At 39.1% G+C, this 20,025-nt stretch overlaps 1 protein-coding gene and 1 pseudogene across 3 annotated transcripts; one reads left to right on the forward strand and one right to left on the reverse strand.

Moving 5' to 3' along the window:
* Nucleotides 1-564: 564 nt before the first annotated feature.
* LOC148844620 (casein kinase 1-like protein HD16) lies at nt 565-9,695 on the forward strand. Of its 2 annotated transcripts, none has more exons than XM_088953386.1 (17): nt 565-795; nt 967-1,515; nt 1,757-1,885; nt 2,005-2,078; nt 2,195-2,264; nt 2,478-2,533; nt 3,429-3,500; nt 3,652-3,746; nt 3,867-3,933; nt 4,021-4,150; nt 4,252-4,470; nt 4,567-4,709; nt 6,484-6,658; nt 6,759-6,849; nt 8,143-8,300; nt 8,624-8,812; nt 9,380-9,695. In XM_088953386.1, the coding sequence occupies exons 2-17, from the start codon at nt 1,063-1,065 to the stop codon at nt 9,437-9,439; spliced, it is 2,181 nt and encodes a 726-aa protein (XP_088809512.1). In that variant the 5' UTR covers nt 565-795; nt 967-1,062; the 3' UTR covers nt 9,440-9,695. The 2 variants fall into 2 exon arrangements, with proteins under 2 accessions (XP_088809512.1, XP_088809513.1); XM_088953387.1 differs by having other exon boundaries at nt 636-795; nt 958-1,515.
* A 6,829-nt stretch (nt 9,696-16,524) lies between these two features.
* On the reverse strand, nt 16,525-19,465 carry LOC148844621 (uncharacterized; annotated as a pseudogene). Its single transcript, XR_016101891.1, has one exon. The product of XR_016101891.1 is annotated as an uncharacterized LOC148844621 (transcript).
* Between the last annotated feature and the right edge of the window lie 560 nt (nt 19,466-20,025).

The raw sequence follows: 20,025 nt of genomic DNA on the forward strand, positions 1-20,025 counted from the left end.
TCCAATTTGGTGTTTTTTAATAGGGAAAATTTGTGATTACTACCTTGTACTTTGGACCTAGTGCCACTTTGGTCCCCAAACTTTAAAACGTTGGCGTTACTCCATACCAGTGTTGTTTTTCTCATAAAATATTCATGATACATAACCTCAACTTTCTTAAAGTTTTGAAACTGCACATATTGATAAAAATGAACAGTTTCAAATTATTGCTTCTTCTATTTAAGAAAGTTGAGGTTATGTATCATGAACATTTTAGTGACCCCAAAATTTTTCACGAGAAGGGGCAAAAATTTGAAACTATTCATTTTTTTGTCAATGTTTGAATAATTGATAAAGCGAATTAGATGACACTCAAAAGACATTTATGTCTTTTAAATTGACAATTAATATTAAGGGGCTAAGTAATGGCAAGTATTACATTGGCACGTTTTGAAAATTGGATACTAAATTTTCACATTTTAAATTGACAGTTAATACTAAATTTTACGTTTTTGATAACTGGACGTGAATACATTAGGACGTGTGATGCTCGGGAAGGTCTACCCTGACTGTTCTGTAGCCCATCTTTATTTTTCCGGATTTTTATGGGTATTTTAGTAAATTCAATATACGGGCAGCCGAGGCAGGTACCCGCCGGGTAAGGAGAAAATTGCCATCCCTGCGCCCACGAAGGCACGAACTAACAACAGTCGGTCTTGTATGTCAACAGTTCACTCAACGAAAGGAAATAGGGGAAAAAACAAAACTTTCTCGAAGGCGATCTCTCTCCCTCTCTCTGAGGTCTATCTCTGAGAGGTACGTTTCGAATACTAGCGTTTCTACTGCAAACCCCCAGGGAAGGATTATATATATCTTCTAGCGTCCACCGAATTTGATCGCCACGTTCATTGGTTCCATATTGATTATTCTTTCCGCCGTCGTTATTATTAATGGGACATCTGATGCTAGGGTTTTTAGGTTTTGCAGAGAGAATCGGTTCTGCAATGGTGGGGAATTCATAGATTCGCTGAGGAAGATAATGGTCGGATTGGGTAAGAGGGGTTCGGATTGTATGGGCAAAGAATGCCTGAGTTGCGTAGTGGGGTACGTCGTGGCCGTGATCCGACCGTAGATCAGCGTCGGAAGACGAGAGGTCGAGGAGCGAAGAAATCCGAGCCCTTGGTCGGCAATTACATCAGAACCAGAGCGGCTGTCGCGAAGGAAGCTGCGAAAGCAGACGCGGCGGAAATCGGGGCTAAGACCCGACCGGTGAGGCCAAGGACTAGATTGGCCTCGAGGAATCGGGCCAAGGCTCCGGTGATTGTGATTTCGGAAAGGGACGGTGAATCGGGTCGTGAGCAGTTTAAGGAGGTCAGCGAAAAGGGAGAAGGAGGAGATCGGATTGCGAACCCAGTGGAAGAGGTTAGGGCGGAAAGTCGCCGGAAGGAAATGATGGGAGACGATAGCGGCGGTCTAAGTGCTAATAAGGCTGGTGGTCAGGAAGAAGAAGGGAGCACTGCTCCTTTCCCTGAAAGGGTATGCTCGTTTCTTTGTCAAAGATGGGATCTTGTATTTTCTTTGACTGGTGTTGGTTCTAATTACTATTGGTATTTATTGTTTTATTTCTTTACTGTAAGTGCATTTTATTGGCCATAATTATCATATCAGTTGTTGTTTGTAGTTTGTACATTTTGGCATTCATTGGAATGCCCTGTGCATTTATTTCTTTTTATTCTTTTAAAATAACTTTGAACATCCTCTTCGCTTTGTTTTTCAGGTTCAGGTAGGAGGGTCACCAGTCTATAAGATTGAGAGAAAGTTGGGTAAAGGTGGGTTTGGCCAGGTATTTGTTGGTCGCCGTGTTTCAGGTGGGAATGAGCGGACAACAGGTCCTGGGGCTATGGAGGTAAGTTTCGACTTAGTTCCTTTACAAGAACATGACAACTCTGTATTGGAAGAATGTTTATATGTTCTTCATGTGACACGTGTTATGACTCGTCTCATTTTATGATTTATCCTTAATAGGTGGCTCTGAAATTTGAACATAGAAGCAGCAAAGGCTGTAATTACGGCCCTCCATATGAGTGGCAAGTTTACAAGTATGTCTTACCATTTCATTTGAATGCATCTATCAAACTCCTCCTCCCCTTCGATCTCCTTTTTTTTTTCTTTATTTTTTTCCTCCTAAACCTTTATTGCAATTTTTGTTGGATAGCACTCTCGGTGGCAGCCATGGAGTGCCCAGAGTACACTATAAAGGGAGGCAAGGGGACTATTATGTTATGGTATGATTCAGATTCTCATTTCTCTTTCTCTCTCTCAAGTCTCAACCACACCATTGTTATTATTTTTTCATTAATTTCTGTCGCCTTTGATAAGTTTAGTTTTTAGCATATGCTTCTCTGGGGGCTGCATCTATATTTCCTGCTTCCTTCAGAAATAGAAATATTGTTGCTGTCATGTTTTGGTGAAAAGATATCAATCTTACATCTATGCAGGTTATGGATATGCTAGGGCCTAGCTTATGGGATACATGGAATTCTTCAGGGCAAGCGTAAGTATCTATCATTCTACCATTTCTACAATTCATGATCTCCAAAGGTTGAAACTTTGTTGGGGTATCTATTAGTGAGTATGTGCTGTTAGATGGGGTGTAAAACATGACAATCATTGTTGTTGCATCACCACCATTGTCTTTGATAAGTAAGAATTACTTTTTTTATCAGTATTGACAAGTAAGATTATTGTACTAAGAAAAATAAGAGGAGGATACTATTATTAGTTGCAAAGAGGAATCTTTCCATCATATGAAACTTTTCATGGCAATCTTATGCATTGTCACTTTCTCATATTTACAAGTATCTTTGAACTGTAGTTACTGTACTACCGTTATATACTACTATAGTTCCACTATAAATCAGTTACGGCTTCATTGAGTTTAATGTGTTTCATATTCATCATATTTTCTTTAAAATATTTCTAATGGCATATATCATTATTATATTTGTGTGATTTGATGATGATGTTGTTATGGCTTACTACCTCAAGAATTGTCACTTCCAAACTGTGGTAGTGGATCTTCCAGCTCCTATTGTAGCATCTGAAATGTTTTATAATGCATTTTTACCTGCCTGAATCCTAGTCTTTTGCACTATACATTCCATGACGCTTTCCCACGTATCAATAAAATAAAAAATATTAATTTACTTCACATTTGCAGTATCCTACTAGGAGATCCATGGTATAGTGCCTTGATTGTCTGCTGGTCTTGTTGGTATTCTTTCAGTTGGTGACTGCTAACTTTTATTTTTCTCTTTTTCTTTTTTCCCTTGTGGTACACTTGATATATATTGGGAATTGCTTGTGCTATTGTGCAGAGATCTCTGATATTTTCTTCTTGATGTTTGACATCCATTACATTGGCACTATTAGTTTCTTTAATTTTGTAGGATGTCCTCAGAAATGGTAGCATGTATTGCAGTTGAATCTATATCAATCCTGGAGAAGATGCATTCAAGAGGGTAACTTTCTTTTTTGCATTGTTCTAACATGGTCAGTTATTTAGATTCACCAGCCTGGACTATTGATTTTTTCCTTTTTCTTTCTCAATTGATTATCTACCTATTTTGGGTTTCCACTTTTCACTTCACACCATCCTCTGTCTGACTTTAGCTACGTCCATGGAGATGTAAAGCCTGAAAACTTTCTACTAGGTCAGCCATCTACTCCACAAGAGAAGAAGTTATTTCTTGTTGACCTAGGACTAGGTGAGACATCTAGGCTCACAATTTATCATTATTCTTTGGGAATCCTGGTTGGATTGACATTTTTTTATCATTGTTGTTTCTCTCTTTCCTTAATTATTTCTTTTTTGTATTATCCTTCAGCAACAAAATGGAGAGATAGTGCTAGTGGTCAGCATGTTGAGTATGATCAACGACCTGATGTCTTCAGGTCAGTTGTTTATATTTTGTAATAATTTATAGTTAAAACCTGATACTGAGTTCTGTCCTGATACCATTAGCTAATTTATTGTCACAGAGGAACTGTTCGTTATGCTAGTGTGCATGCGCACCTTGGAAGAACTGCAAGCAGGAGAGATGATCTGGAATCTCTTGCATATACTCTTATATTTCTTCATCGAGGCAGACTGCCATGGCAGGGTTATCAGGTAATGATGGCTATACCATAGGGCTATTCTATTTCCCCAATAGACCTTGTTTGTCGATAAAATGGCTCTTCCTCAATATGCTTATTTATTGTTTACTTCAGGGTGATAACAAATCATTCCTTGTTTGCAAGAAAAAGATGGCAACATCTCCTGAGATGCTGTGTTGTTTCTGCCCCCCACCTTTTAAGCAATTCCTTGAGATTGTTGTAAATATGAAATTTGATGAAGAGCCCAACTATTCCAAATTAATATCTTTATTTGAAGGGTTGATTGGACCAAATCCGGCAATAAGGCCAATTAATACTGATGGTGCCCAGAAGGTAATCCATAGCCTTTCTTATAGTTTCCACATCATATTTATTTACTGGGTGTTCATTGATGTTAAATACTTTTAGCTCTTCATTAATCCTTGCCAGATTATCTATCAAGTTGGCCAGAAACGTGGTAGGTTGACCATTGAGGAAGAAGATGATGGGCAACCAAGGAAGAAGGTCCGTCTAGGAGTTCCTGCCACACAGTGGATTTCAGTTTACAATGCTAGGATGCCAATGAAACAGAGGTACTATTATTTTCTGTTTATTATATTTTCCTGAAATGAAATGGTTCCATTTTTTTTCTGGACATTCAAGTGTGGTTGTAAGATATTTTGGGATAATATATTTCTGCATGCAATGGAATGATGGGAAATGGTTATCTATCAAAAAAAAAAGATGGAAAATGGTTCTTGCATGACTAGAGGCATGCCTAAAAGTGTCAGGGTTTGGGGGACAGGTGGTAGAGGAAAGAAATGAGAAATCTATAAAGTTTCCATCCTTCCAGGACATTGGGTTTGGATAGGAATGTTGTTTGGGAGTGATTGGAGGTGGGCAGCGAGAGGGAGTACCACATATTGAGTGGTGTACTGGCGTCCCTCTACCTCCATGCCAGAATAACAACCAAAAGCAATTAGTTGGCTTATCATTTTTTTTTTTTACTTTTCAAGCAAACATTTTGTATTTCGAAGGATGTTCTACCAATTGGGTAATTGTTAATGAAGGGGTCGTTTGGAAAGTCTTTTTGGGAAGATCTTCTGGTAGCTCTGACAGTCAAAAGATGCATTGAGCTTTTGCATTAAGATCTGAGCCGCCTGAAGCCCATTTGGTTAAGGTGTGTCTTTCCGTGCGTCTTTCTATGTGAAGAAGAATAGAAAAAAAAAACGCAAAAGCTCCATTTGGAGCTTCCTGAAAATCGCCCTATTTGGGCTTTTCATGTCTTTTTGGCGTGTTGGCTTTTGGCGGCTAGATCTGCCACAAACCAAACGGGAAAAGACTGAATGTCTGCCGGGCTTGTAAATAGCCGACAGACAGTGCGAAAAGATGCGCCAAGTGGGGCCGAAGATTATAAAAAGGATATCTGCTGATAAAAAAAGAAGATTATAAAAAGGATACCTTGAAACAGAGGAATGGGCCCACAAAATGACACTGGAATATTATGATATTAAAGGTTCTCAAAGAATATGTCGTTACATCTATGAATGTCATTTGGAATTTTATTGGTTCCTCAGTTTATGAGATGGAACTATTTTTCTTTTGATGAATAACAAATTTTCTCAAGGAACAGAAATATTTCGGCAAAGATAATTACAGCCGACACTTTTTTTTTTTTTTAATTGGTGTATAATCCATGGCTAGTGAATGATGTATTGTCACTCGCTGTAATGGGAGTCTCCCTTTTCTAATAGCACTACAAATATACTATACCTTTTTCTCAAAGAAAAAAAAAGATCACCTAACTCAATAGCAAATTAAAGCACTAGGCAACAAACAGAAACTAAGTCAGAAGATGAATCAATAGAATACTTTGTGAGACCTTGTTGAATGTATGGTTTGGGGGGGGGAGGGGTTGTGGGGTTCGTGACGTCTGGTGGCTGGATGTGTGGTCAAATCCCAGTGTTAGACCCATTTCCCAGACAGTTAAAACCTGATAGCTGGCCCATTATGACACTCACTTAGAGGTCCACAAGGGTGTATGTACAGATTAGACAAAGCTATGATTTTTTGTCTTCCTTCTCTTAGCCTTGTTCTGCATCATACTCCCTTCTGCTAATGTATTGAGTAGTCGTGGAGGAAAGAGCATCCCTATTTAAAGTTGCGGCTTGGTAAAAGTTACCTTCCTTGGGTCCCACTTTATGTAAGAGAGATGGTATAGGTTATAATCATTTTCGTTAAAAATTTGCTCTTCCTTGCCAACAAGTGCCGATGTTATCATCATTTATTCTGAAATAGAGTTATCCTAGCCATTAAAGACATGATTTTACTTGCACTTATTTTTATGTGAATTATTTTTGTAATCAGGTACCATTATAATGTGGCTGATGCTCGATTGGCACAACATGTCGAGAGGGGAAATGATGATGGTCTTATGATAAGCTGTGTGGCGTCTTGTTCCAATCTGTGGGCACTCATCATGGATGCTGGGACTGGTTTCTCAAGTCAGGTGTATGAACTATCACCATATTTTTTACACAAGGTATGGATTCATGTAAAGAGCTAATTTTTGGTTTTCTTGATTCATCATTTAAAAATCAACTACAATAATTTGTGTAACTTTGATCCTTCAAACATCACAGGAATGGATAATGGAGCAATGGGAGAAAAACTATTACATCAGTTCTATTGCTGGTGCTACCAATGGAAGCTCTCTTGTGGTGATGTCCAAAGGTTAGTCCCTTCCATCTGGCTGCCAAGATAAACTTATGGGTCATCATCTATGTCTTATCCCAACTATATGGGGTCATCTACCTATTTATCTTTCAATGACAAGGATCCAATATATAAATAAAAAAGTTGCAAACTAGCATGGAATGCAACAATATTCTCTGGAGGCTTTCTCCTTAAAGTAATTAGATGAAAGAAAGTATTATGTCTTGAATCTCTAAATTAACTTATTTATTGCTCGATGTGCGTATGATTGTTGAAACACTTATGAGACTTGTTTTAGATTTGTGATTTAGCTCTTTTTTCTTCTTCCAACATTTTATTTGGAGATTCTGAATTAACTTTGTTGTCCTAATTGTGATTTAACTTATTATTTAACATGCCCATGGTTCTAATTGTTTCTAAAAGATTTCGAGGTCAGATGCCTAAAGTCTTATGACTTCTTTTTCTGCAAGTTTGTTTGAATTGAATTGATATTTATCAGAAAAAAGTTTGTTTGAATTGAAATACTGCAATGTTATTTCTCTTTTGCTATGATGTTAAGCTGAAGATCATTTGCTTCTGATTTCCCATCGTAAATGGAACAATAAACATGACTGTCATTTCAATAGATGGAATGATAAACATGACTGGTAACCGAAAGGAATTAATAAAATGGTTATTTAGGATCTTTCTTGCAAGATCTCTATGACATACTCAGGTCCACTTGGAAGCAGGAGCTCAATACATGCAGAACAGTTGTCCCTACTATAAGGTTGAAGATTGGCCAAAATGTTGGGTTATGAAGAGGTTAATCATTGGAGGAGATTCTCAGGTTATAATCAGATGGACAGAAACCATTGATTTTGGCCTATGGATGTGTTGAAATGCAATAAGAGTGGCTGGAGCCTTGGTGGCTATTATGAATGCCTTGTTCAGATAGGCTCTAAGATCAGCCTTGGCGGTTATTACGGATTCTTTGGCAAGGGAAGGAATAAGTGGGGAAAAGCCATATTAGGTAGTGTCTTGTGGGGCTGACCATTTTAAAGTCTAACTAATTTATCTATGGATGTATATGTAAGTTACTGGAATAAAATTTTCTGTGTATTTAATAAAATCTCGTTAGTATATTAATGATACAAGAAGTTATTTTAGAGGATATTTCTGTGAAATGGCATGCTTCACTATTCACCTTTACAAGTGCAGCATGGTTATAAGCCACTCTCCTCCTCCCCCTGGTCCTTCCTTTTAAGTCTATTATGTATTTTGTATTTTTATTCACTAGCTGAATGAACTTGTATTACTTGCATTCTCCAGGTACCCAATATACACAACAGTCATACAAGGTCAGTGATTCTTTCCCTTTCAAGTGGATAAACAAGAAATGGAGAGAAGGTTTTCATGTGACTTCAATGGCTACTGCTGGAAGCCGATGGGGTATCGTTATGTCTCGCAATGCTGGCTTTAACGATCAGGTTAAGCTCAGTCTCTGGTCCTATTCTTGGAATTTATCTTTTCTCACCCCGCCCCCCTCCCCATGTTTTGCCTTTTTGAATCCCCTGTTGCAAATAAAATAAAAACTATTTCAGTTGCCAAGTCATTGTTGAGGGCAAATATGAAATATATTGGTGCTTAAAACCAGTTGGTAAAAAACTGATGCAAAGGGTCGGCTCTACATAAAAAGAACTATGGCTACACAAAAACTTGACCAAACATTTATGTATAAAAATGTAAGAGAAGCCGTTGCTATTTCTCTACTAATTGTGTTAGTGTTTCTAATCTTGCTGAATTTCTGCAGGTTGTTGAGCTTGATTTTCTATATCCCAGTGAGGGTATCCATAGACGTTGGGATAGTGGTTACAGGATCACGTCTACAGCTGCTACTTGGGATCAAGCTGCTCTTATATTGAGTGTGCCAAAGCGCAAACCCGGTGATGAGACACAGGAGACCTTGCGCACATCTCAATTTCCAAGTACTCATGTGAAGGTAATACCTTTATTTTAGTATGGAAATTACATAAATAACACATAAAAATAACGCCTTGCTTGTGGAATTGTACTTGATTGAGTTAATGGCCACCTTTCTGAATGGACTATCACAAGTCCATATATTTTTTTGGTGATCTCTTAGTGGTAAAAAAAATAAGTTACATGGGCAATAGCTCAATGACTGTGAATGCAAATATGTACACTGCAAATAAGTGTGAATGCAATTACGAGTGTAAAATGGTCCATATAAATTGTAATGGTACTCGATTTCATCAGGCATGCATAGAAATACTGTGCTTAAGGCTCAGTTTGGAAAGAGTACAAGTGCAAATATGTACACTGCAAATATATACAAAATAATACAAAATATAAGATTTTGCACTCTACATATTTGCATTTGTACTCCTTCCAAACTGAGCCTAAGATACTTCTATTACCTTTTTTATGCATAAATGCTTGAATCTGTCAAGAAATCAACAAAAGATATAAGTTATAAATTGATTGGAATGGCAGTATTTGTTAATTTATGTGTTGTCTCATTGTGATTTTGATGGTATGTATACAGGAGAAATGGGCTAAGAATCTCTATCTTGCATCTCTGTGCTATGGTCGAACTGTGTCTTGATTCCTGAAGCTTGACAGCTTGCCCTCTGCTTGCACAGTTGCACTGCAGTCAAAAATACCAAAACTGCAATCATGTAATTGTGAGAAGTCTGTGCTGAGAAGGAAACCAAAAGCTTCTCCGTTTACTTCTGATTGTTGTATATTTTTTATGGAAGCGGGATCTCAACTGCAATGACAGAAATATACTCCATTTTGTGATGTAAATTTATATACAATCAAATATTCTACTGTAAACAAGCTGTTGGTGTTACTGACAAGGGTGAAGTGAAACTGTCTATTCTATTGTGAGGTAAGGTCCATGTTCTAGGCTCGGCAGAAAAGGTAGGAGGGGCTGGTAAGGTGTTTATGGCCATTCCAATCCGGTGTAAATACTGGCAATTTGGTCCCTCGCGTATTGTGCTTCGTAATTGACTTGTATCATGGTTTTAAACTGTTGATGGTTAAACTGTTTGGCCCAGAAATCGGCCGAGGTACTGGTTCCGTTATTGAATCGTTATTTTACTAAAAATTGTTGAATTTGTCAACGAGCCATTGAATTGGTCTGACCGTTGAACCATTTGAACGGGACAATGTTTTACAGTTCAATATATCTTATTTAAATTAAAAAAAAAACAAGAGCAGAGAAAAAGAGGCCCAAGAGACGGTCACAAATCTCTCAGATCTCAGAGATCTCAAATAAGAGATTTCATATCAGCTATCATCTACATTGTTGCCATCACCGCTAGTGTCACGGGGCTGGTCGTTGGAACTCCGTGCGGCATTTGAATGCGACGAATAAGCCTACAACAAGCAATAACACAAGAAAAGGCAACAAATATGGCATGCAAATTAGCAAAATGTTACTTGTATTGCATTAATGGATGGCAAGCATAAGTATACAGTTCAGTGTCAAGGAGATCTCATGCTTAACCTTTACATGCTCATGACTCACTCGATTACTTACCTTTCTTTAAAGAGTACGTTAAGTTTTTTGGGGAGTGACAATAGGGAACATAAAAAAGATAAAAAGTCATATTACATAATTACAATAATGACATTGGCAATCCCCCTATACAAAGTACAAGCATAGCCCACCCATAACACACACTTAGACACTGGAGTGACGGTTTGTAGGCACGATGGATGGCACTTGATGGCACGGTGAAGAGAACATTTGTGACATTCTCCCCATTCAATTCAGTCTTCGTCCTCGAAGACTAGCTTCTGCTTGAGGTTCCAAACTGCTGTTGATGAAGGAAGGTTCTTCAGTTGCTCCACAAAGTTTATCTCTTCCAAGGCCAGGGCATGATGATGGGTGGAAGTCTTCAAGGCGTTCTGGATGGTGGGAAAACCTATGGCTAGTCCCTACGGTAAGTCCTTGCCTGGCTGCTTCAAGGTAGGATTTTGGTTGCTCTAACTTGGTGCTAGGAAGGTTTGTGGCCAGGACTAGGTCAAAATGATATTTTGGATTGTTAGGGTGTTGGTTCCCATGCATTTTTCTCCAAGGGTGACTTACAGGGCTACTACTGGATTTAACCTGACGGATGATGTGAATGTGGTCCCTAAATGGCTTGAGTGGCACTCTTACTCTCCGGTGGTTGTGGTAGTAGACGTGGGCAAGGTTTGGCATGGCCTTAGGTCTTTTGTTGGGCCCATCAATTGTTGGCGCTTGCTGCTTCTGCTGCGAAGTCAACTTCCGCTGATGTGGTTGGTGTTGAAGCTAATGCCGATGCTGATGTTGGTGCTAACTTGGGCGTTGGCATTGGCATTGGCGCTAGAAATGGAACTGTTTTGGGGGAGACTTCTTCCCGGTGACGACTTCCTAACCAGTTCCAGTGTCGATGTGAGATGCTTGACAGGGGTTCTTCCTTGTTGACACGGCGCTGTCTTCATGGTTGTTGGTTTCTTGGTACAACTGCAAGGCTGAAAGCTGCTTCCCAAGTATCTGCAAGGCTGATGAGACAGGAACCATGCAAGGGGAGTGTTCGTCCAAAATAAGTAAGCTGCTGATGTGTGGCATAAGTGTTGCTTCCACCTGCGTGAGGAACTCCACTCCAAGAACAACCTGAAAATCATCCAAGGGTACCACATATAGATTGATGGGTCCTTTCTATGGTCCAACTCGGAGTTCTACTCCACGAGCCATGCCCTCTACTGATTTGGCCCCAGAGTTGATAGCCTTGACCTACCCTATTTGTTTGGTGGTGGTCAAGCCGAGTCGCTTTGCCTTCGCAAGCGAAATGAAGTTGTGGGTAGCCCCAGTGTCCACCAAGGCTTGGGCCGGCCTCCCGCCGAGGGTGATGTCTACATAATTCAGCCCCTTGTGGGCTTTGGTGGGCCACTTGGATGTGGCATATTTTTTTACCATGGCGTTGATGAGCTGGAGGGCGCCTACTCTTGGTGCCGTTGTGGGTTTCTCCTCATCGCTCTCTTCTCTATTGCTGAGTTTGGCGATGAGGGCAATTTTTTTCTTTCGTGTTGGACAATCACTCGTCCAATGCTTCCCATTGCAAAGGTAACAAGGCACAGGAGGTCTCCTAGTGAATTGGTGGTCCTGATAGCTTGGGCCTCCTTGTGGCTTCTTCCCTTGTTGGTAATTGTAGGGCTTGTCTGTGGGCAATGGCTTCTCCTTTTGTAGAGATTGATTGTTGATCTCCCCCACTCAAACTCATGGTACGTGGGCTGTATGGTTTTTGCGCATCTTCCTTAGAAGTTCTCAGATCAACAAGCTACTCAGCTACGACCATGGCGGTGGCGAGGTCCTCAACCCCGTGTCGCTAGAGTTCGAGCTCGGCCCATGGCTTGAGACTGTCCATGAAATTGAACAGGAGATCCTTGTCTGACATGTCGAAGATCTCCAGCATCAAGGCCGAAAATTCCTTGACATAGTCATGTAGTGATTCTTGATGTCTGAAATTCTTCATTCTTCGGCGTGCCATGTACTCCACATTTTCTGGGTAGAACTGACACTTGATCTCACGCTTGAATCCAACCCAGGTGTCGATGGTGTGGGTTCCACGTTCGATGTCTTGGCAACACCTACGCCACCATATTGCAATATCAGTCAAATACATAGCAGTTGTATGTACCTGAGTTTGGTTGTCAATGATGCCAATGGCGGAGAAATATTGCTCCAATTGCCACAAGAAGTTGTCAAGCTCCCTAGCATCCCGAGCACCCGAGTAAGGTGTTGGCTCACGGATCTTGATGTTCAAGGAAGCTAGGGTGGAGGGAGTGCTAGGTGCGTTGGCCATCGCCCTCTTTAGGAGAGTCATCTCATCTCATCTCATCCAATTGCGCTTGAAATCTGTCTAGCAAGCCTTGTAGGCTACTTTGGGAAGGCCCAACTCCTGAATTTTGTATGGTGGTGTGCATGTCTTTGAAAGCGCCATTGAAACGTCTTTTTAGTTCCACTACTACATTCTCAACAATCTTTAGGTTGATGTGGAGTTCATCGACCCGATCTCGGGTTTCTCCCACTGTTGCCTCGCAACGTAGGAGGCGCATGTCCATGCTAGCTAGCTGGTCGACTGATTTGTCATGCTTGCTAGCTTTAGTTGTGTGGCCCTTTGGGGCTTGTGTCTTGGTAGGTTCGTCAAGTGGAGCTTCATTAGTGTCGCGGGCTTGGAGCCGCCCATGTGGTGAGTCATCGGCAATGCCATGGTTGCTCTTCATTGCGTTGATGTAGGGACGAAGACAGGGTCTAGAGTGTGTGAAGGAGTTCCTGCTCTGATACCAATTGTCACGGGGCTAGTCGTTGGGACCCCGTGCGACACTCGAATGTGATGAATAAGCCTAAGCAACAAGCAACAACACAAGAAAATGCAACAAAGATGTCACACAAATTAGCAAAAGGCTACTTGTATTGCATTAATGGATGACAAGCATAAGCACACAGTTCAGTGTTGAGGGGACCTCATGCTTAACCTTTACATGCTCATGACTCACTCGACTACCTACCTCTCCTCAAAGAGTACGTTAAGCTTTTGGGGGAATGACAATAGGAAACATAAAAAAGATGAAAAGTCATACTACAAATTTACAATAATACTATTGGCAATCCCCCCATACAAAATACATGCACAACCTACCCATGACACACACTTAGACACTGGAGTGGTGGTTTGTAGGCACGATGGATGGCACTTGATGGCACGGCGAAGAGAACACTTGTGACAATAGGTCATTTTCACCTCTACTTTTTCTTTTTTTTTTCTTCTTCCTTTCTCTCTCTTTCATCATTCTTTCCTTCTCTCAACTGACAGAGCCTTCTTGCCTTTATTTCATCACTTACTCATAACATTTCCTAATATTCCAATCCAAAGGATAGGATGATATATATATGAACTGTTGACTTGAATTGCTGAACTGCTAACCCAGAAACTAGGAATGACAATGGGGCGGCGATGGGAAACCACAATCCATCCCTGTCCCCACTAAAATCTCCATCGTCGCCAACGGGGACAAGGTTATCCCCACATAAATCTTTACTCTGTAATTTTTTATAATGTTAAATATTTTATTTACAAAATAAAAAATAAAATAGTTAAAATTTACTATCTTATTAAAAAAATTCAAATATATTTAAACATATTAAATTATATTTTTAAAAATATTAATATATATATATATATATATATATATATATATATATATATATATATATATATATATATTAGTGGAAGTCCCTGTAGGATGGGGTACTCTCTCATCTCCGCCAACGGGGATGAAAATTGTCATCCTACCAAAAATCGGTGGCCAAGGTTCTCTTTTCGAGTAAATTTTTAAAACCTTGACTTATAATATTAGTAAGCTGCTCGACGGTATGATTAACCGTCATGGACCCATGGTGGCAAGTCTTAAATTTATTGTTTGACTGCCATGTACTCAAATAGAAATAGAATTAACAATGCGTCCATCCCAAGCAAATAAGTTGATAAGTTTTAATGAGCTAAAGCCAAGGTTCAAAACGCGGTATCCTGTCCTATTCTTTTCTGGGATTTATACAGGGTTCCCCTACGGCATCCACTTTTTTTGGCTGAATTATTGCATTTATTTGTATCCCAATCAGTCTATCATGTTCATATGTTTGTTGTGTAACCTAAGACTATGTTTGGTTTGAAGGAAAAGGTATGGAAAGGAAGGGAAATGTTGGGAAATGTTTACAAGTCTTATATAGGTTTTCTTACATTTTCCTTCCTTTTGCTATTCAAACCAAACACAGCCTAATCTATCATGTTCATATGTTTGTTGTGTACCCTAAGACTATGTTTGGTTTGAAGGAAAAGGTATGGAAAGGAAGGGAAATGTTGAAAAAGGTTTACAAGCCTTGTATAGGTTTTCCTACATTTTCCTTCCTTTTGCTACCTTTTCCTTCAAACCAAACATAGCCTAAATGTGTCTAACCATTCACATCTTTAATTATAGGGGAAATCTGTAATTTATCCTTTTTAAGCATCAAAGAAACTTATATTGGCTTTTTAAAGCTATGTATGCATATTTTAATTATTTTCCATCTCTTAATATTTTTAAATGTATTTTGGTGATTTATATTTTACATAAATTATGGAAGCATGTATTTATTGCATGGGGTAAAAAATAACATGGCAAATTTTTTAAACTATCTATATATTTAGTTAATTGACAAAATGCACCCTTACTATTTAACTATTATCTTAAACCACCCTATTGTTTTTGACGATTGATTAGGCCTACCACTACCATTAGGCCCTGTTCGGCGCCTCTGATCTCTTAACGCTGAAGTGGTTTCGTACCACTTTCAGCGCTAAAGGTGTTCGGTGGCTCTTAACATTGAAGCCTAATGATAGCTCAAGTACAAATGAATCACGTCATTATTTTAATGGATTTTACCCATATTGCCCCTCTAATGCTCAATTAACTTATAACATCTCATATGAAGACCCATGGGGCCCACAACTAACCTTTTATTTCCCCCATAATATTATTATAATGTAATATTATAATATGCTATAATATTCATATTATACTATTATAATAGTAGTTCATTAACTATATTATTCATTATCGTCTTATAGTGCTATTAATAATTACTTATATTAATTATTATAGCTAATTATTTAGAATATTATTTATCAATTATAATATTATAATGAAACCAAGAATTATTTATATTAAATGATATTATAAATCATGAATAGTAATAAATTATTATTATTATTATTAATATAATATTCATAATACTAATATTATAATATTACGAACATTATAAATTAATGATTAATATTATAATATTCATTGTAATATGTTATAGTAATATTCTAATAGAAAATAATTAATTACAATATTAATTATCATCATATAGTTTCATTAATTAAATTAAATTAATTATTAATTATTAATAATATTTCATTAATTAATAATAATAATAATAATTGATAATTAAGTAATAATTATTCAATCAATCAATCAATCATTATTAATAGTACTTAATTAATAATTAATAATAGTTATTCATTAATAATAATAATAATTATTATTATTATTATTAATTAATTAATCAATCAATTATTATTATTAATAGTTAATGAATTATTAATAATATGTATTATTTAATCATAAAATTTATTAATTATTAATATTAAGTATTAATTACTAAATAATTGTTAATTATTAATAATATTTCATTAATTAATTAATAATAATAATTCATAATTCAGTAATAATTAATTATTATTAATTAGTTGTTAATAGTAAATATTAATTATTAATAACATGTATTAATTAATCATAAAAATAAATAATTAATAATTAATATTAATGAATAATCATTAATTTATTATTGATTATTATTAATTAATTACTATTAATAATTATTAATAGTTAATATTAGGTAATATTTATTATAATATTTTTTAATAATATTTATTTATTGAATTATATAGATGAATAAAAATTCTCTTATATGGTGTTAAATTGAACATTTGACATTTTTCAGAATTCAGAACAACATTATCTACATTTAGAGTTAAGAGGAAAGAAAAGTTCACTAATACCAATATGAAGTATATTTTTTTAAATCCAATTTTATTTTTTTCTCCCTCCTACTCGTTCTTCATGGAACTTCTATTTCTGAAAGAACACGAGTAGATCCAATAAACCTTTGCAGCTTCAGAGATATTTACACAAAATTTCCAATATCTTTCCATTGACCGACAGATAGAGAATACCAAGAGCGATGACAAATGGGAGAAGAACGAAAGCCTGTAATGGTAAATTCCCTAAGCTAGCTAATAGCCGGTTGTTTAGCTATGAAAAAGCCATAGCCTAGTATTTTTCTGAAAATCATATCCCATATGTGTTTCTCACACTTTCTCTATGAAAAAGGGAAATAGACAGAGAAAAGGGAAAGGGTCCTCAATCAACTGGAGGATCTCTGCCACTGTTGATCTCTCCGGTGGGTTGAAGATGATTGTTGGGGCAGAAATCACGATAAGAGGAACACTAGCCAGTGAAGAAACCCTCCTCTTTTTTTCTCCACTCGATTCCACTTAACACAATCGCCCAAATTTAGGCCGGATTCGGGCTTGCCATCTCCAACTCAGTCAGTCAGGATCCCCTTCGTCCCAATGGCCAAACCTTCTGTGGCGATGGTAGGGAAGGAAAAACAGGGGAGTTGAGCTGCATGTTGAAGAAAAAGATAAAGAAAAAGGGGGGAGAGAGAGGTTCGTTGCCGACCATAACCTCTCGGGAAATTTAGATCGTCGTTCGCTTGGTGTTGCCGGAGCTGGGCACCTGTTGAAAAGTTCTGGAGCTGTTCGGAGATCTCCAACCTCTCTCAGCCGATCTTCTGCCTTGGGCTTCTTCTTTGCAACAGGGGCTTCTCGGCCGCCTTCTCCTCTACTGGCTTATTCTTTGCCTTGAACGCCATTGAAATGTCTGAAAAAAAGGCTTAGAGGAGGATGGAGTTTACTATAAGGTAGGCAAGAAACTACGTCGATTTCGTTGAAGCCAGGCTATTGAAGGTCCGGGATGATGCTTGTGAACCGGTGAATATGTTCTTCTGTGACATGCTCTACAGGAAGCTCAGCTTTTACTTTCTTATCGGCGCCCACGAATCCACGATGTGCAGCGGTCGGCCTATAGGAACGGTCTCGTGGCTTTGGGTTCAAGAGGCTGATCTGGTTAATTTTGGGATACAATGAGAATATGAGATGACGGGCATGGAACCGGGAAGGATGTGTCGATTTTTGAGAAAAGATAAATTGAATTTAAGGGAAGGGTGAAATTAACTTTTCATAATTAAACAGTAAGGATACTGTCAATTAAGGTGATTTAAGAAATCTGTTCATAATAATAAATAAGATAAATTATAAAGATCCTCCTGTACTATGGGGTCTGTGATAAAGAGCCTCTACTTTGTTCTGCGATAAAGACCCTGTAATTTGTTTTGCCATATACCGTGAGACAAAGACCCCCATAAAGAACTCAGAGAATAAGACAAAGAGAGGGGTTTACACAATTACACTTGCATGTTTTTGTATTTCTTTTCTATATATAAAATCCTGCAACCAAACTTACTAGTTACAGTCGCTTTTTCAGTCTCGGAAGATGACATCACCGGCTATGCCCATCAACGGCTGTAAAGAATACGGCGAGAATTTCCGGGCAAAAAGAAAAGGGTCGTGCCCTTTCGACATGGATGAGGCGGAGCCATTGGCAGTCGAGTTGCCATCGTCACCGTATCTGGGCCTAGCTTGTCTGAACGAGAGGATCAGCTCCGGCGAAACCTCAGAAGCCCGGTTCGTCTTTGAGGATCTCGATGAAGCTCTTATCGGATCCAATGAGGGTTCGGTATGTGAAGCCAAAGGAACAAAGGGGGATGCAGGAGGGGGAGAGGAGAGAGAACATGGCGTTGGAGGGGGCGTCTAGAAGGGCGTGAGCGAGGAGGCCACGAGTCGCGGAGACAAGAGATGGGGTAAACGGTTGGGTGGGTTTGGAGGGGATGGCGCGCCCGGAGAAGACGCCGGAGAATGGTTGGTTGTAGTGAGAAGATGGGTTGAGGAAGGGAGAATGGTTCATCGAGATACTTTATCCTTGAGCCCATGTGGGTGGGTTTATGGCATAGCGATGAGCGTTAAGTGTTCGATCGACTCAACTTTCAATACCTTATCCCTAAGCCCATGTAGGTGGTTTCAAGTTGCTTCTTTTCATGGCGCTCAGCAACATCAACTTTCCCTTGAATGAAGGAAAAATGAAAAATCTGTGGGGTGCTGGGAAGGACACACTCAGGAAGCGAAACTTTTTTTTCTCTAATACTCTGACATTGCCAGTGGCTGCCCCTTTCTCTCGCTTCAGTGACTTAAATGAGCATGATGCCATCTAGGGAGAAGAGAAGGTGCAATAGTATGCTTGCAGTGATTTTCCTCAACTCAGCTACAGTTCTTGTAGCATTTGCAGATAGTTTCACTTTTCACCCCGAAGGAGCTGCATCCCTTCCTCACTAGCATATCATGGAATTATCCCTTTTCTTGACATGGAGCCTCAAATAAATTCAATAATTTGTTGTTACATCCCTTTTCTTTGTTGCTCCAGTGGGTGATGGGTTTCGGTTTACTCGGCTGGCGATGCGGAATAGAGATTCATCGTCTTCTAGAATAACTGCTGGCGGCGGCTACAGTCTTCTGACAATTTTGCTTTTGATTCCGCTATTCTTGCTTTGCTTAATGTTGTTTGTGGATGGAACGATATTCCTTACCTGGATTTTGCGAATATAATTGCCGTTGGTGGCGGTGGTGGTGGCACCGGCGTCAGCGGTGTTGTTGCTGCTGCTGGTGGGGCTGGTAAATGTGAAGATAAATGCAAGAGGTAGGCAGAGAATAATGGCGCAAAAAAAAAAGAAAAAGGGTCCGGAGATAGCATTGGCTAGAACCCCTCACTGTTACTACCGTCTGCAAACCGAGAGAGAGAGAGAGAGAGAGAAAGTGAGAGTGAGATACAAGAGAGGGGGTGGGTATTGGGTTAAGTGGGGTTTGGTGAATAATGAATTGCATTTCCAATTGTGCCGCTACCCTTCGTGTATCGTGGGGTTGGGGAAATGAACAATGTTCTTATTAGGTGCCGTTCGTTGCCGGCAAGGAGCCAGTCAGTAGTCAGGTAGGAGTGCCCGGATCGTGCTACATCATTTGGCGCCGTCTGTGGGAAGCGTTTCAGAAAGCCTTTCTCTCTAAACTCTTTCGGTTCCTTCTTCTTCCTTGAAACAACCCAACATTCATGGCTTCTTCTAGCAACGTCGGGCGAAGCACGAAAATGGATAACTCCAGGGAACAACCCTAGCTTCCTACTGTCTGTATCGGACAGTTCACCGTCCCCCTCTCAGCGGACGGAATCCCCAGCTTGAACATGTCTCTCACAATGGCACCTGTCATCACCCCACTCCCTACTACCGTCGGAATGACGTTCATCGAACCTTCGGTCGTGCCCCCAGTGGCCAGCCCGAACCAGCTGGAGGACCTGATGCAGTGCATGAGAGCCATGCAAGCCCAAATGCAACAGATCCAACAACTTTAGCTCTATCAACGGCATGTGTTGCACCAGGTCTCCCAGTACCAGTATCAATAGCAGTTCCCC

The sequence above is a fragment of the Nelumbo lutea genome, chromosome 7, assembly GCF_056320005.1.
Source record: "Nelumbo lutea isolate HS-2025 chromosome 7, American lotus-T2T, whole genome shotgun sequence".
NCBI classification, from domain to species: Eukaryota; Viridiplantae; Streptophyta; class Magnoliopsida; order Proteales; family Nelumbonaceae; genus Nelumbo; species Nelumbo lutea.

What these genes read in the sequence shown, in the direction of transcription:
- LOC148844620 (XM_088953386.1), top strand. Translation starts at nt 1,063, where the DNA reads ATGCCTGAGTTGCGTAGTGGGGTACGTCGTGGCCGTGATCCGACCGTA. An exon ending in AGGATGCCAATGAAACAGAG is followed by an intron (nt 4,710 to 6,483) that starts GTACTATTATTT and finishes TTTTGTAATCAG; the next exon opens with GTACCATTATAATGTGGCTG. An exon ending in TTCCAAGTACTCATGTGAAG is followed by an intron (nt 8,813 to 9,379) that starts GTAATACCTTTA and finishes GTATGTATACAG; the next exon opens with GAGAAATGGGCTAAGAATCT.